The sequence below is a fragment of the Natrix helvetica genome (assembly GCF_964273705.1).
Source record: "Natrix helvetica genome assembly, chromosome: 1".
In the NCBI taxonomy this organism is placed as follows: domain Eukaryota; kingdom Metazoa; phylum Chordata; class Lepidosauria; order Squamata; family Natricidae; genus Natrix; species Natrix helvetica.
Genome location: NC_138548.1, coordinates 192148779 through 192167415, shown reverse-complemented (window position 1 = coordinate 192167415; position 18637 = coordinate 192148779). Strand labels below are relative to the sequence as shown.

The following is an 18637-nucleotide window of genomic DNA, read 5'->3' as shown; positions in this document are numbered from 1 at the left end:
CATTGAAGCTTTTTCATATTCAATAATATGCAAGAAGGAACAAACAGTTAGATACGCTGAATTATTAAATACAGAGGGTGAACTCAAATCTATACAAGAATTGAAACAGGAAGATATTGAAGTTAATTGGTATTCATATGTGCAAATACATTCTAGATACAATGAAGATCGAAAAAAGGAGGGTTTTTATGATAAAATGACTGAACTAGATAAAATCTTAACAGGTAACGATGAAAAAGTAATTAAAAAACTCCATGCCTACCTATTAGAGGTGAAATTACAGGAAGAACAAGTCAAAGAAACTATGTTATCTTAGGGGAAAAACTTTCGGCATGGGATTGATTTGGTAAAATGGCAAAAACTGTGGACTCAAAACTATAAAATGACAATGTCAACTGCATATAAAAAGAATTTCTATAAGATGTTTTGCATGTGGCACATCCCCAACGAGAATAGCAAGAATGTCTAAGAATAAATCCGAAAAATGCTTGAAATGTCATCAGATGCTGGGCACATATTACCACATGTGATGGACTTGTACTGAAGCTAAAAGATACTGGACTAAAATCCACATGTGGCTGGACAAAATGACACATAGACTTAAAACCAGAACTCTTTTTATTGGGAATAATACCAGAAACATACAACAAGAACTCGAAATATCTGATTATAAATGTTTTAACAGCTGCTAGAATTGTATTTGCCAAAAATTGGAAAAATGAGAAATTACCAACACAGGAGGAAATTATTCGGAAAATAATGGATTGTGCTGAAATGAGTAAGCTTACATTTGAAATTAGAGAACTAGAGGATTATAGAGTATGGGATTTGTTTTGCCAATGGTTAGATAAAAAAAACCTGGAAATGAAATTGTTTTCTTTTTTTAAAAAAATAATTTTTATTGTTTTTCTCTTTTCATCATATATTACAATCGTTATATCAACAGTTTGTACATTGTTACATCGTCTTATCTATACATGTTTCTCTCTCTTTACCATATATTCCAGTCATTATGTCATCTTATCTATACATTTTTATGATATTTTACATATTTACCTACTTTTATATACAGTTCTATGTTTATTTATGTATATTGTTTTTGGCTTAATTATTTTTCTTATTTTCCAACCATTCATACCAATTATTCCAAATTTCGTAGTATTCCGATTCTTCTTTGTCCTTTAATTTTAGAATTAATTTGTCCATCTCTGCACAATCCAAGGTTTTTTTTATCACTAATTCGTCTGGCGGTGTATTATTTTGCTTCCAGCATTGGGCAAAAGCTATTCTAGCTGTGGTTAATATATGTGTTAGTAGATATTTAATTTTTTTTTGTGTAATTCCCTTTTATTATTCCCAGTAAGAAGGTTTCAGGTTTATATTTTATTTGTTCCCCCGTGAATTCTTGCGCCCACTTCCAAATTTTTTCCCAATATTTTTGTGATTCCAGGCAGGTCCACCACATATGATAGAAGGTCCCTTGTTCTTTTTTACATTTCCAACAAGTCGGTTTCAGGGTTGGATACATTTTTGCCAATCTTGTTGGTGGTAGGTGCCAACGATAAAACATTTTGTATATATTTTCTTTCAATGTTGCTGATCTCGTTAATTTATAATTTATATTCCAAATTCTTTCCCAATCCGCTAGATCTATATTATAACCAAAATTTTTGGCCCATGCTATCATACAACCTTTAACTATTTCTTCTTCTAAGTATATTTCTAGCAAATATTTATACATTTTCGTTATAAATTTGTTTTCTGGGCCTATTAGGATTTTATCTATTTGTTGCAGTTCTGTATGTATTCCATATTCTTTTACATCTTTTTTGTATCTTGATTGTAATTGGAGATATGGCCAATGGTAAATTGTTTTCTTGTGCAATAATAGAAAGTTATATTTACTGCTATGAAATTTTTTTTCATTTTTTATTATGAAATAGAGTACTTATTTACACGATATATGAAGAATAATAATGAACCCAGTGTATAAGAGTGGGGTGATTTGAACTTCTAGGTATAATTGTAGGTAGTAATCATTCTATACTATAAAGATTTCTGCTATACTAAATGGACTAATGATGATGTAATGAACAATGGATACACATATGAATTGAAATACTTAATGACTATATGGATTGATAATTAACAATGGAAAATTATATTTGGAGTTGTGGATGATTGATGACATTATGGTTAACTGAAAGTATAAATGTGCAATATGAATTAATGGGAATCTTTTTTGTTTTAATCTTTGTTTTTACTATCTAGAGATAGGCGATATTATAATTCTATATAGACTTATTGTTACCTAATAGATAATTATGGATTCAAGGAAATAAGGGTTGTCACAAATGAAAGAATATTAATGGTAGTTTGAACACATAATACTCAATGAAATATTTAGTTATGTTTAATGGATAACCAGTGACTTTATTTTTAATTGTAAAAACTGTTGCACAAAAACTGGTAACCAAATGACATGCTTGATGAAATTGAGGAAAGTTGTTTTTTCTCCTTGCTTTTGTTCTGCATGTGTTGTCTTGTTTTTTTAAAATAAAAAAATAAATAAAAAATTTATTAAAAAAAAAAGATGGCAAGCAGTGGATTCCCCCCCCCCCCCCGGCATTAAGTTCTTCTGGGATAATGCAGAGTAAGTCCGAGCTGAGGATGAGACAGTCACAAGTGGCCACAGCAACACCATGCCAAGTCTAAATGGCTGTGCTGAGAAACATATGATTTTTGTTCTAAAGAACTTGCTTTCCAGCCAGCAGGATTGGCTCTAGCTATCTGAGCCAAATTCTGTATTCCTAAAGGAGCTTTTGCACACTCTCTCTTCTGCCCCCTGCAAATCCCACCCCCTTGCCTCTTCTCCTTCCTCCCGGCCCTGCCAGTCTAGTCTGCAAAGCCCCCCCTTCCATTCCTCTGCAAAGCTTGACAGCCCCCCAGCTCGACAGCTGCAGAGCTCCACTCCACGGCATATTGCAAAGCTCAACTTTCTCTCCCCCACCCCCGCCACCCCGAACGCCACCACTTGCTACACTCTGCACGGCAATCAGGAGAAAATGCAGCTTTCCTCCTCCAGGTTAGGGAGGGGGGAAAACCTTCCACTCAGGTGATTCATGCCCTGTGGAAAGTTCCTGTGCGAACGAATACGCCGAGCAGTTACATCTAACTCACCTCACGGAAGGCCATTTTCCCTGCTGGTTTCTGCAAGTCTGTAGGTAGTTATTCAGCAATAAAGGGGTAAAATGCACTCCACCCATAACAGAGGGATTGTTTTTATTCATTTGGAGAGTTTTCTACCCTCCCAATGTGCGTGTATGTCTCTGTGATAACTAAACCTCCAGCTGCTCCGCTCACATCTTCAGCCACATTTGCCAAAACCTCCCCATTGATAAATGTTCTCTCTCTCTTCCATTAAGCCCTACAGAGGCTCAGTCCATAATGCTGTTACTAATAACTCAATTCTATGGAGCGTAACTATCTCCCTGGAGCTTCCGGAGGGAGAAGAAAAGCTCCAAGTGCAAACTGTTACCGAACTTCTGGTTTGTGTATTGGGTTGCTTTTCGCTCTCTGGAGATTCAGGGAAGCCTCCGGAGAGCGAAAATGAAGACCAAAATCAGCTGGCCAGCGCACACATGTGCGCACTGGAGTTACCAAGGCAATGCTTCATGTGCCTTAAGAAATGGCTCTGTATGCCACCTGTGGCACACATGTGGGCCTAGGGTGTCAGCCACTCAACAGGCTCAACCGGCACCAAACCTGTATGCCCAGTGGAAGGACCTCCCAGAGCAATCCAAGCAGCACTCCCAATGGGAGTTGTGTTGTTTGCACTACCATGAAGGCCTGGCCTAGCCTGGCCTGGCCGGCTTCCTGGTCTTTTACAGCAGGTGGCAGATCTGATTCGGCCATGGGAACAGATAGCCATAGACTTCATCATGGATTTACCAGACAGCCAAGGGAACAAGGTCATTTGGACAATAATAGACCTCCAAGCATGTAGCATGTACTGGCCTTCCATCTGCTAGGAAGCTGGCCAAACTGTTTATCGCCCATGTCTATAGACTCCATGGCATCCCCAAAAGGATAATTTCAGACAGGGGAGTGCAATTCAATGCCCGGTTCTAGTGCAGATTCGTGGCAATGGTCGGGTCTTCACAGGTACTTAGTACAGCCTTCCACCCTGCGACCAATGGTACCACGGAGAGGGCAAATGCGATGGTGGAGTGCTCTTTGTGAAGTGGGGCCTTGGAGCTCAGGTGGGCCTTTTTGTTACATACCTGTCTCCCTGCTATGTTTCAGCAGCCCTGCCGGAGCTGCTGAATGTATTAGCTGGATTGGCGGTTGATTTCCCCAGGCTCATGGTCCTGGGGGATTTCAATCTGCCTTCCATTGGCGAGACATCCGAGTCAGCTCAGGAGTTCATGGCTTCCATGACAGCTATGGACCTAACTCAGTTAATTCAAGACCCCACCCATAATGGGGGACACTCGCTCGACCTGATTTTTGTCTCTGGGCAGTGGATGAATGATCTAGATTTAGGGGATATTTCAATTCAACCCTTGTCATGGTCTGATCATTTCCTCATCAGGCTTGATTTCCATACCGCTACCCCTCGCCGGAGGGAGGCGGAACGACTAGATGGTTCTGCCCCAGACACCTGATGGACCCCAAAAGGTTTCTGATGGAGCTTGGGACTTTTCCTGAATCCCTTGCTCACAACTCGACCGAAGCCCTAGTGGAAGCATGGGATAGGGCTGCCGCTGGGGCTTTGGATCGCGTTGTGCCTTTGCGGCCTCTGACCCAGTATCGATCCCGGATGGCTCCCTGGTTTACCGAGGAGTTCCGGGAGATGAAACGCCGGAAAAGACGCCTAGAGAGTGGCTGGAGGGCCAGCCGGTCCGAATCTGATCGAACACTAGTAAGAATTCATATTAAATCCTACTTAGTGGCGATAGAAGCGGCAAAACGGTAATATTTTTCCTGCTCTTATCGCGTCCGCAGATAACCGCCCAGCCGCCCTGTTTAGGGTGACCCGCTCTTTACTTAACCAAGGAACTGGGGAAGACCCCTTGCAGGGTAGGGCTGAAGAATTTGTTCAGTATCTGCAGGATAAAATTGCTCAGATCCGGACAGGCTTGGACTCTGACTGGGTAGATTTGGGCGAGCCCACGGGAATGAATCTTGAGGAGACAATCTGGGATGGGTTTGACCCTGTGATCCCCGAAGGCATGGACAGGATTATGGGGAGACTCAGTGCGGCCACTTGTGTGCTGGACCCATGTCTCTCTTGGTTAGTTTCGGTTTCCCAGGAGGTGACTTGAGGCTGGCTCCAGGCGATTACCAACGCTTCATTGAGAGAGGGGTTCTTTCCCACCGCCTTGAAGGAGGCGGTGGTGAGGCCCCTCCGCAAGAAGCCTTCCCTGGACCCAGCTTCTTTAGCCAACTATCGTCCGGTCACCAACTTTCGCTTTGTAGCAAAGGTTGTCGAGAGTGTGGTAGCACGTCAGCTTCCCCAATACCTGGATGAAGCTGTCTACCTGGATCCGTTTCAGTCGGGTTTCAGGCCCGGGTACAGCACAGAGATGGCATTGGTCGCGTTGGTCGATGATCTCTGGCGGGCCCGGGACAGGGGCTGTTCCTCTGTCCTGGTCCTATTAGACCTCTTGGTGGCTTTCGATACCATCGACCATGGTATCCTACTGTGACGACTCGGGGGGTTGGGAGTGGGGGGCACCATTTTACGGTGGTTCTCCTCCTACCTGTCGGATCGGTTGCAGTTTGTGTTGACTGGAGGGCAGAAATCGACCCCCAGGCACGTCACTTGTGGGGTGCCCCAGGGGTCGGTTCTCTCACCCCTCCTGTTCAACATATACATGAAACCGCTGGGCGAGATCATCCGTGGTTTTGGAGTACGGTATCATCAATATGCTGATGATACCCAACTTTTCATCTCTACCCCAAACCACCCGAACGATGCCCTCGACGTGATGTCCCGATGCCTGGAGGCTGTGCGGATCTGGATGGGGAGAAACAGGCTCAAGCTCAATCCCTCCAAGACTTGAGTGGCTGTGGTTTCCGTCATCCCGATTTGTACATCTTGTCCCATCTTTGACGATAGGGGGAGAAATTTTAGCCCCCTCAGAGAAGGCTCGCAATCTGGGAGTCCTCCTGGATACACGGCTTAGTTTAGAAGAACACCTGACGGCCGTGACCAGGGGGGCCTTTTACCAGGTTCGCCTGGTACGTCAATTGCGCTCCTTCCTGGATCGGGATGCTCTGTGCACAGTCACTCATGCCCTCGTCTTTTCTTGCCTGGACTACTGCAATGCTGTCGGCCAGACAGTGTCAGCTGGTGACCCCCAGCGGAAGAGCCTTCTCCGTGGGAGCGCCTTCCCTCTGGAATGAGCTGCCCCCGGAGCTTTGCATAATCTCTGACCTCCGGTCCTTCCGACGCGCCCTAAAAAGTTAGCTTTTCCAGCAAGCCAGCCTGGCCTGTTAATTTTAACTTATTTTAAATGTATTGTCTTTTAAACTCGGTTTGGTTTTTTTGGATATGGATTTAATTTTTTTTTAACTTTTGGGATGTGTGTTTTTTAATGTTGTACTCCGCCCTGAGTCCTTTTGGAGAAGGGCGGCATATAAATTCAAACAAACAAACAAACAAACAAACTTAAGGTATTACGTGCAGTATCAAGAGACCAATTGGGCTGAACTCCTCCCCTTTGCAGAAGTTGCATATAACAATGCAGTACACAAAAGTACGGAGTTTACCCCATTTCATGTGACTACAGGGGGAGAGTTCGTTCCAATTCCAGAGTGCCCTTCTGTGGCGCCCAGATGACACAACCTCACAGGAGTGGATAGCCCAGATGCAAAAGATTTGGAAACTGGTGAGGGATGCACTATGTCACTCTTTTGCCACATATAAAAAGAACGTCGACAAAAAGCAGAAGGCGCAAGGACCTTTCCACATAGGCCAAAGGGTATACCTCTCCACTAAATATTGGAGGCTGCCATTGCCATGTAAGAAACTCGGGCCCAAATTCATTGGGCCTTTCCCAATTGTGCGAGTTATTAACCTGGTCACAGTGCAGCTAAGACTCCTCCCCCCCCCCTTACTGGGGAAAACAGATCCAGTCTTCCACTGCAGCCTGCTCTGATCAATTCAGGCATCTAATATCAGAGGAGACCCATTATGGCCGCCAGCCCCGGTTACTGTAGATGGGAAACAGCACTATGTAGTCCAAGATATACTAGATACCAGGTGGCACAGAGGATGGTTACAATACCTTGTTTTATGGAAAGGTTATCCCGTTGAAGGCCTCATGAGTTCATAGCAAGGACTGTAGGGCGCCCCACCTGGTAGCAAGATTCCACTGCAGACATCCCACAAAACTGGGGGGAAGGGGTCCTTCGACTCCTGACTTTAATTATTAGCTCCCCAGATGCTGTCTCCATGGTAGAGGGGCTGCATGTCAGCTCCGGCCAGCCCAGAGGCCCGGAGCTGCCATTCAGGGGAGAAAATTGGGCCAGCTACCAGGCCTCATGCTTACCAGATGTAAAGACCCCTCCTACACAAGCAGTCCAGCTGAGATATCTACAAAGCTCTTGATAACTGACTGTGAACAATCCATGATTAATTGCCAGGTGGTTTTCGCTCTGGGTCACGTGATGGGTGTGCGCACACGCAGGGGTGGTGTTTATCCTAATTACCAAGTAACTATAAAAGGTGGTGGGGAGCACAGGGTGGCAGCTCTGACAATTTATTCATTGCCTTAGTGCTTTGCTGGTCAGTTTGTGCCGTAGGAAAGATAAACTGCATTTTCAAACTGTTTCTGTGTTTCCTTTCAGAACCTGACAGTAGCCCTTGGACATGTGGTTTGCCAATTATTGTAATTATTTGAAGAGCACAAGTATAGAGATGAACAGGATGTACTAGATACTATATTCCATTCATACACTAAATGTTTCATTGACAAGAACCATATTGCATTAAGTGTCAATGCAATATAAAGAGGTATGCCAACAAGCTGATTTTTGGAAACATAAGCATGCAAACTTGTGCTTAAAAGCAAAATGGCCTCTACATGGCACAAAAAAAGATGCATGATGGCTAGCTAAGCATGCACTATTTATTAAGCAGGGAATGGTGAAAGGCACATATACAGTACTATTGGATTCTCCACTTGAGAAAGTTTACTGAGCAAAAGAAAGAGAGAAAGAGAGGAAGAGCAGGAGGATGTAGATTAGCAGCTACCCATTAGTGAAAACCATGGTGGTTATACCTCTTCCTCCTTCTGTGGCTCCGATTCACTTTGCCCCATGATGGCTATCGACTTTTTTCCAAGCCTAGGCCATGAAGGACCCTGCAGGCAAGAGAAAAATGCAAATAGCTGCAGGATTATATATACATACTTCCGCTCATTAAGTTCGGGCAATCTCTGAGAACTGGACAAGATTGAGTTAAAGGGGGGGGAAATGTCTATACAATACAAATACTGGCTCTGCAGTTGTTAAATTTATTTATTATTATTATTTATTTATTAGCGCTTATAGACCGCCCCCTCTCCCAAAAGGGACTCGGGGCGGTGTACAGTCCGTAGCAAAAATACAACAAGTTAAAATTATTAAATAAATAGATATGTGAGGAGGATAAAAATATGCCAAACTGTACAGCTGAATAAATAAATCAGGATATACAAAATTAAAATCCCAATATCCTGTAAAATTAAATTTAAAAGAGACAATCCCTCTAAAAACCAATAAGAGTGTGTATGCCAGGAGGAAAACGTTATAATTATGCCAGACCAGCCAGTCGGAACAGGTGAGTCTTCAATTTCTGTCGGAAGGAGCGGAGGTCAGTAGTGGTTCTAATGTCGGGGGGGGGGGGGGAGGTCATGGAAATATGGACTATCTCTAAGGATTTTTTAATACTCTAATATGCTGTGAAAAAGGCCAGAGACATAGATTTCAGAAACAGATTTGAAATATTTGTCAATATAAATTATTAACTTCAGAAAGTAGATAAGGGGGGAAAACAGTACATATATGGAAACAAATTTGAGAAAAATGTAAGAAAATTTGTATTAATTAACTCAAAGCTCCAATGAAGGAAATGAATCTGAATGAATCAAACATAAAGGTCACATGAATCTGTAGTTACAGTTAATGTCAGACTGTGCCCCAGTCTGATCTCTTAGGAAAAAAAGATCCTCAACTCCATTTGGTTGAAGTGATATGTTTTTTTTTTTTACTAAAAGACATTGATTTCAGTAGTCAGGCTCTAAATTTCCCATGCTCAAAAGAAACAGAAAGTTTCCCCACATCCCAGCCCTCCCCCCATGACCAGTCTGTTGTCAGCTAATAAGAGTCTGCTTAGGTGTTTTGAGAACACTGAGTTGTTCACATTCTTTCTCATGGTGCATGGCCTTGGGTACCGGCACAAACTGGAGAGTCCAAACTCTCCTGCTCTTCGTCAAGCTTTCATTCTTCCCCTCCCATTTTCCCATCACATGCACACACTGTGAAGGTTCCAAGAGTTAACCTAATTAATTTACGAGCCCCGGGACGAAATTCAAAGTAAAACCATTCATTTATTAGGACTAACATCTTAGCACGGACTTCTGTGTAGCTGAAACTAAATCACATTTAATGGCGTCTGACCTTTATCCCTGTGCCCCCTCCCCTCTGGTTGAGGTCATCAATCACATTCTCCAACAGGACGTTATGGCAGGGTTCTGGACATGCGCATTCACATCCCAGAACAGAAATATGAGACTTTTACTCTGGCCAAAAGTATGCATGGAATTTCCCTCCCCTTCTCAAGGTGATAGTAGTCATGGAAATGTCTTAGGCATTGACATCTGGCTCCCCTCACTTCCTGAAAGCGACCTGTATAAAACAAAGCAATTTGAGTACAGGTGCATAACTTAGGGATGTGTCCCTCCCCCAGACTTGCTTGGATTTTCTGCATGGAATTTTGCTATAAGGTGATCAGCCTGGATATTTCTACTTTTCACCCAAGATGCCTCTGATAAGGGGTAGCCCTTCCACTTGATTAAATATTGGAGTTGTCTCTTGTGCCACCTTGAATCAAGGATACGCTGAACTTCATAATGGGTTTGGCCCCCTATCACCATATGACCCGGGTGCTCCCGGGGTAGTGGTCTCAGAGTGGATCCAATCACAGGTTTTAAGAGACTGCTATGGAATGCTGGGTGTATCTTCCCCAACAATCGAGGCAGTTTCAATTGCACTGTGACTGGGTTGATGATCTTTACTATAGGGAATGGTCCCATAAACTTTGGCCCCAGTTTCTTGCTAGGCAGTTTTAATCTCAAATAGTTTGTGGAGAGATAAACCTTCTTTCCCACCCGGAATGGCCGTTGCAGAGCCAGTGTTTGTCTGCCTGTTTCTTATAGGTTTGTGCCGCTTTAGCCAGTGACTTTTTAACATTTTCCCAGGTCGCTTTCAGCATCGACATCCAGTCAGCCAAGCTGACTGAGGAGGGGGGATCCCTTGGATACTCAGGCATTGGGACAAAGTCCATACCGCTCACTATTTTGAATGGCGTGAGTCCTGTGCTACTATGGACAGCATTATTGTACGCGACCTCATCAAAAGATAAAAGGTCTGCCCAATTGGACTGCTGATAGTTCACGTAACACCTCAGGTACTGCTCTACCATGGCGTTCAGTCTCTCTGCTGCCCCATTGGTGCTCGGATGAAAAGCTGAACTAAGACCCTGAGATGACCCAATGGACCGCAGGAACTCCCTCCAGAACTTAGCCGCGAACTGGACCCCTCTGTCTGAGATAATTCTTCGAGGTACCCCATGCAGTCGGTAGATATGCTTCACGAACAGTTTAGCCACCTTGTGAGCTGAGGGTAGTCCGCTACAGGGTATGAAGTGTGCCTGTTTGGAGAACAGTTCTATTACAGTCCAAATCACTGTGTTTCCCCCACTTTTTGGCAACTCTACTATAAAGTCCATTGCGATCTCCTCCCACAGCCTCGTTGGCTATGCTACTGTTTGCAGTAGTCCAGGGGTTTTTCCTGGTTGTCTCTTCATTGTGGCGCAAATGGTACAACTTTTCACGTAACTATCTACATCTTTCTTCATGCCAGGCCACCAGAATTGCCTCCGGGCTAAGTGTAATGTCTTTAGGAACCCTAAGTGGCCTGCCGGTTTGGTGTCGTGACTCCTCTGGAGAACTAGGGTACATAGGGATTCTGGGATGTAAAGTTTCGTCCCCTTCCATGCAAGGTCATCTCTTTTCGTCAAGATGTGTTGGTTGTTTTGGAACCAGGGGTCTGCTAGCAGTTCAGTTTTGAGTCTCGTGGTTAGGTCGCTTGCGGGTTGGTCTTGCCAGTCATGGCGCTGCCACCTGGTGATTACTTGGGCAGCTGTTTGAGTAGAAGGAATGATGGCGTCCACTACGTGCTCCCGTTCGCATTTGTACTGAGGCATGCGGAAGAGGGCATCGGCTAGAAAGTTCCTCCCGCCTGGAATGTGCTTTAAGACAAAATCAAAATGGTTGAAGTATTAAGCCCATCGGACTTGTTTGGGTGATAGCATCCGTAGGGTCCTAAGCGCCTCCAGATTTTTGTGGTCGGTCAAGACTTCGAATGGTTTCTGGCTCCCTTCCAAAAGGTGTCTCCAGGTTAGCAGTGCCCATCTCACTGCGAAAGCCTCCTTTTCCCATGCGGCCCATCGTCTCTCTGTGTCTGTGAGCTTGCGGGAGATGTAGGTGCAAGGCTGTAAGCTCCCTTGATTGTTACTTTGGAGTAGCACCGCTCCCACTGCCACATCGCTGGCGTCTGCCTGGATCACGAAAGGTTGCTTGGGGTCAGGATGCTTCAGCACTGGCTCCTTTGCAAACATTTATTTCAGTATCTCGAATGCCTTTTGGCAGGTTAGGTCCCATGGTAGGGATTGTCTCGGATGAGGTTTCGTTCCTGGGCTCCCTGTCTTCAGGAGGTCTGTCAGGGGTTTGGCAATCTTCACAAAGGAGGGGATGAATTGCCTGTAGAAGTTCGCGACCCCTAGGAATCTTTGTAGCTGTCTGAGGGTGCGAGGGGGATGCCAGCTTAGGATGGCTTGCACTTTCGCTGGGTCCATCTCTATTCCCGCATTTGACACTCGGTAACCCAGGTAGTCTAACCGTGTACGGTGGAATTCACATTTTGATACCTTGACGTACAGGTTGGCTGCCAGAAGTTTCTCCAGTACTTGGCGGACCAGGGGTACGTGGTCGTCCATGGTCTCCGTGTAGATAAGGATGTCATCTAGGTAGACGAGGACCCCCTTGTAGAGGTGCTCGTGCAACACCTCGTTTATTAACTGCATGAATACCGCTGGGGGCCCCTGCAGTCCAAAAGGCATCACTTTGAATTGAAAGCTCCCTAGGGGGCAGTTGAATGCTGTTTTCCACTCATCTCCCTCTCTGATTCGTACTCGGTAGTATGCTTCTCTGAGGTCTAGTTTGATGAAAACTTTTCCCTTGGCCAGATGAGATAGCATATCCTTCATGAGGGGGAGGGCTATAGGTTGTGTACGCACACCCCATTTATCCCTCGAAAGTCCACACACAGCCTCATGGTGCCATCTCTTTCTTCTTTGAAGAGGACTGGTGCCGCGACCCGTGGCTTGGCTGGCTCAATGAACCCCCTTGCTAGGTATTTGCCCATCTGTTGCATTTCCTGAGGCGTCATGGCATACAGTTTGGGCTTGGGTAGTTTTGCCCCGGGGATGATTTCGATGGCACAATCTGTCTCCCAGTGGGGAGGCAGAACATCACACTCAGTCTTGCTGAATACTTCTGCGAGATCTTGATATTCTATCGGAATCAGTTTGGCCTCTGGGGTTTTGTCGGATGTGGTTGCCAGTTGTTCTCATGGGCTTTCTTGGGGGTTTTCCAGTGTGGGTGGTGTTTCTGCTTGCTGGTGTGGGAGGGGTTGGGGGCCCCTTGATATCCTAAGTCTTCAGGTACCTCCTTGCCACCAGATGGTCGGTCCCCACTTGTCTAGCCAGGAAAGTCCCAGTATGACTGCGTCTGTCATTTGGGGGGGCTATTCTGAATCAAATTACTTCCCAGTGATCTGCTAGTTCTAGCCTCACTGGTTCAGTTAGGCGGGTGTCATAGGCTCCTCCTATTAGGTCGACGTGCTCGAATGGGATCGGGTGGGCCAGTCTTTTTGCTCTGATCCCCCGTTTCAGGACTGTGGTTAGGTTGAACAAGCACCTTGTGCAGCCTGAGTCTATTAGGTCTTGAAACTCCCCCTGGTTTCCTGTTTTTGGGGCTGTGAGGCGTATTGGAAAAAGGAAAGGGTGAATTGATTCACTCACCATTGGGTCATTTTCTCCCGTGTCCTCGCTGTCATATGATTCGGGCGACTGGTTGTTGCTGCCTGGGGTTTCATCACTTTCGCCTGAGGGGAAAGGGGCCTTTGCAGCCTGGAGGTCTTTCCCGGACGTGTTGGTGGTCCGTTTGGACCCTTGTTCTGGTCGTGCTCTGGGTGGTGGGTTTGGCCTTGGTTTTGGGGCTGGGGTTGGGCATGCAGCTGCCATGTGGCCCATCCCCCCACATCTGTAGCATTTCAGTGGACTTCGAGGGAGGGCTGCTCTCAGAGCCTGCTGTGGTGGTGTGGTTCCCTGCCGGCTGGGTGGTTTCAGGTCGGGTTGACCTCTCTCTTGTATGTCCGGTTGCTTTGTCATGTCGTTGGTGCGCAGCCCGCTGTCGAATTTTGTTGCTACTCGGAACCATTCAGAGAGTTGATTTGGGATGTCACAGTATGCAGTTACCTGGGTAATTTGCTTGTCCAGGCTTGTTCTGAAATAATGCACCAGCACCCGCTCTGGTAAAGGAGGTAGCCTTCCTATGACCCTCCTAAATTCACGGATGTGCTCTTTGATGGGGCGGCCCCTCTGCTTTAGGTTGCTGAGTTCCTCTTCTGCATATGGGTCCTCCTCCTCCACCTCCTCAAACCTGGCCTCCAGCAGTTGCAGGAAGTCATCTATGTCTTGCAGTTGGGGAGCTCTACTCTTGTAGAGGGCTGCTAGCCATTCCCTTTCTTCTCCCTCTAGACCCTCTGCAATGGCATTCACCATGGCTCTGGGGGATGGGTAGAGGTGTCCATAGCATTCGAGGTGGATATCAGCTGAATCAAGGAATAGGGCTAGAGTTGATTTGCTCCAGTCTGCATCTCCTCCCTTGAACAGGATCAGATGTCCCTTCCCTCACTTTTGGGTGGCATAATGGCCCCTCATCATGAAGGGTGGCTCGGTAAAAATCCTCCCTCTGTTGCTCTTTTGCACTCTCTCAGGATTCCATCTGGGGCTTTGGGAGCCTGACTTGTTTCCAGTCCCACCTCCAGTCCACCCTTGCCAACTTGCTTGAGACCCTTCCCTATATCTGGGGACTAGGGCAAGGGAATTTCCACCAGTATTTATCTTCTCTTGCTTCTGCTTCTGAGAAAGGCATCACTGCTTGGCATTGCAGCATAGCTCCAGCCGCAATCAATCTCCTGTTGCCTGATTTTCCCTCCAAGCAGCCCAAACATTGGGGGAGTGCTTGGAGAGCCTGGGCTTCAGGAAACCCAGAATTTTTTTAAAAAAATCAGTTTTGGCTCTCTGTGAAGTTTCCAGAAGACGACCTAATTAATTTACGAGCCTCGAGACAAAGTTCCAAAGAAATCCAATCATTTATTAGGATCGACATTCTGGTGTGGACTCCTGTGGAGCCAAAACTGCTTTCGCTTAATTGTATTTGAACTTTACCCCTGTGTCCCCTCCCGTCTGCCCTTACCTCCAGCCGCAATAACTCATATTCTCCAACTAGGCTGTAGACATGAGATCCGACTCCGGCTGAAGGCATGCATGGAATTTTCCCTTCCATGCTAGCCTGATAATAGTCATGGCAACGCTTTAGAAGTTGACACATTGTTTACTTTGAGGCCAGCATCAATGTTTTCCAGTGCTTTGTTGAAAATTGACTAAGAGTAGATATTAAACAACAGCGGAGACAGAATACAAGCCTGTCTGAGCCCTCTTCATATTTCTGCATCATCTGAGTATTTTTGGCCTAGTCTCACATTTGCTACCTGATGTCAATATTGATTCTTTATGATTCGGACGTCTTTGTCATCTAGTCCTACTTGTTTCAGGATTTGTAATAGTTTGCTGTGTCTTATTTTATCAAATGCTTTTTCAAAATCAATGAAGCACATGTAAATACCGTGATTGACATCTCTACAGTGCAATCATTTGGATACCAAATCCTGTTTCATATATTTGATTGAAGAGCTGCAGTAAACTTTTCTTCCCATTGTCTTCCAGTAATTTTAAATTTTCTACTGGGATATCATCAGGTCCTGTGGCCTTTCTTGTTTTTACTATTTTTATTGCATGTTCAACCTCCTCTATAGTGATATGTGGTCCAGTTGTTATATTTCCCATATCAATATGTGTCCTCAAAAAGTTCTTCAATATATTCCTTTCATCTTTTGTTTTTCATCCTCATCCAAGATGATTTTTCCCCTCGTCAACTAAATTGTTGGTTTTCTTTTGTAGACACCTGCTGCTTCTTTCACTTTTTTTGTAAGTTGAAAATATCATGAATACATTCTGTCTGTTCTATTTCTTTGCATCTCTTTGCAAACCACTTTTCTTTTGCCAGTCAATTTTTTTTTCTAATTGTCTTCTGAAATTCATTGTATTTTTCTTTGTTTTTATTTTTATAAGAGCATCTTTCATCCATGAGATGAAGAATTTCATCCATCATCCACTGTTGTTTTTGTGGTAGCCCTCTCTTTGTTTTGAGTTTTTTACCTCTACTATTGCATTTTCAAATTTATTCCAATTCATTTCTACATCTTCATTATTTAGGTTGTTTGTTTCTCTTAAATAAATTTCTAGTTCTTCTTTCATCTTATCTCTATGTTTAATGATGAAGTCACTTCAATTCTTTGTTTAGGAGGATTTGGGTTTTTCATCTTTTTTAGTTTCAGCTGGACTTTGGCAAGTAGTAGATTATGATCGGATGGTACACCTGCGCCTGGGTATGTCTTTACTGATTTTACTGAGTTTCTAAATCTTTTGTTTATTGTAAAAAAACAAGTTTACAATAAACTTAATATGATTTTTCCACTTATAGATAGCTATATGGGAATAAACCAAATGGCAGTAGCTATAATATCATGCTGTGATAAAGTAAGATTTGGACTTGTAAATACCTTAGTTGTTGTCTCTTAAGACCTATCCATTCTGATCAGTACAATGAATTTTCAGCTGAACTATTGGAAATGAGGCATTGCTCCTGAGGATGTTCTGAACAAATCTACACTACTGTCTCTGGCACACACTAGAGTCCTGTAAATGGTGATTGTTTAGATCTGTGATGACGAACCTATGGCATGCGTGCCACAGGTGGCATGTGGAGCCATATCGATGGACACGCGAGCTCAGCTCCAGCGTGCATGCGCACCCCGGTCAGCTCATTTTTGGGGCTTCTGGGCCCACCATAAGTCAGGAAACAGGCTGTTTTCGGCCTCCAGAGGGCCTCCGCGGGAGGCCATTTTTGCCATCCCCAGGTTCCTAGAAAGCTTCTGGAGCCTGGAGCGAGCAAAACACGGGCCTTCTGGTCTGACCAGAAATCAGCAAACGGGCCGTTTCTGGCCTCTGGGGGGGGGGGCTTTTTCGCCCTCCACAGGCGCCTAGAAAGGGTCTGGAGCCTGGGGAAGGTGAAAAATGGGTCCACCATGCCATCACATGCCAAAAGTGGGGGAAGCGTGGGGGGTCAAACATGCATGCATGGGGGCAGGTGCATAGAATTATGGGTGTGGGCACGCATGCACACGACCCCCCACATGCCCCTTGCTTTTGGCACACGATGGCAAAAGGGTTAACCATCACTGGTTTAGATGATAGGCAAGATGGGTGAAATTATTATGCTCATTATGAAGCTCCTACTGCAGAAATCTGTGTTATTCATGGTTATATTTTATAAGCAAAGTAGGGATAATCAACCAAATTACTAGTTTTGATCCATCCTGTATACAGGTAATCCTCAACGTATGACCACAATTGAGTTCAAAAATTCTGTTGTTAAGTGACATATTTGTTAAATGAGTTTTGCCCCATTGTGTGATCTTTCTTGCCACAGTTGTCAAGTGAATCATTGTAATTGTTAAGATAGTAATCCAGCAATTAAGTGAATCTGGCTTCCCCATTAAGTGAATCATTGTAATTGTTAAAATAGTAATCCAGTAATTAAGTGAATCTGGATTCCCCATTGAATCTGGCTTCCCCTTGCTTGTCAGAAGGTCACAAAAGGTGATCACATAACCTTGGGACAAAACAACAGTCATAAATATGAACCAGTTGCCAAGCATCCAAATTTTGATCATATGATCATAGGGATGTTACAAAGGTTGTAACTTTGAAAAATGGTCATAAGTCACATTTTTCAGTGCTGTTCTAACTTTGAATGGTCATTAAACAAACTGTTGTAAGTTGAGGACTATCTGTATTTCTGGAAAACTAAAAGCAAGCTCTGTCCTCTTCTTACAATGTCTAATCTACAAGCATATAACACAATAATTGACATAAATAATGCCAATACCTTACAATATCTGTATTAAACTTTATCCAGAGTGGCATTTCTACAAAAAAGGTACGTTTATTAGGGAAAAAAATAAGAAATAGAAACTAGATTTGAGTAAATTTAGCTTCATGATAATGACTTCCAAAGTTTTTTTTTAAAAAAAAACACACAAGCAATTTCTCACATTAAATAAATCAATATACAATATAGCAAATTATATAATTCACATCCAATGAAATTTATAGACAAACTCAATCTACACAATAGTGGGAATGTAGTGATAGTGAGGGACACTGATGTAAAAAGATAAGTTTAGACAGCCACACCTGCACAATCAGAAATATCTGATCCCAGATGGAAATATAGCATACACGTAACACATTGTCTTGCAAAAAAAGTACTTACCTAAAGCTAGGTAAACAATGGATAAATATTAGTACTGCACAGTAGCTGTCAGCCAACAAATAAAACTGCTCATGCCCCTCCCTTGAAAACAACATAGCCTTCAAAGAATATGCCCCATAGTAGTTTTGTTCAAGGGATGAACATTTATGACACACATTTGTTTTTGTTTTTTCCTGAACCACTGTGGCTTCAATAGAGTGCTTAACTGCAAGAATAAAACTATCCTTCCTGCAAGTTGCACAATATCAGGATCTTGAGCTACTGTTGCCCAAAGTTAAAACAATTGCTTCACTCCCTAGGTTTGTACATCTGTCCTATTCTTAAGAAACCTCCTCTTTAGGCTATAAGGCACAAAGAAGATAAACAGAAGCTGATTACCACCCCAGAGAGTAGCTTCCCTGGCCTGAAGGAGAAAACAAATAAGAAGCAGTCTAATAACACCTTTTCAAACTAGTATTTTTTTTATTAAAAGGCATAACAGCTTTTGTGAACTACGGCTCACTTCATCAGATGCAGTGCAGCAGAGTGTCTAGGCTGTTGTAAATTTTAAATTGGGATGAAAGTGGGGGTGGGTGGGTAAAAAAGTGAAGACAAAAGCGAGTGTAGCTATGCAAATCCAGGTT

General features: G+C 44.0%; 1 protein-coding gene across 4 annotated transcripts in view; it reads right to left on the bottom strand.

Moving 5' to 3' along the window:
* PNPLA6 (patatin like domain 6, lysophospholipase) overlaps positions 1 to 18637 on the bottom strand; it is a 119763-nt gene that overhangs the window by 97593 nt on the left and 3533 nt on the right. For all 4 annotated transcript variants that reach the window (XM_081966134.1, XM_081966135.1, XM_081966137.1 and 1 more), the window contains one exon: positions 8292 to 8372. In XM_081966134.1, coding sequence (XP_081822260.1) covers positions 8292 to 8330 — 39 coding nt within the window. In that variant the 5' untranslated portion in view covers positions 8331 to 8372. Of the gene's footprint in view, positions 1 to 8291; positions 8373 to 18637 lie in introns of those variants that run through there.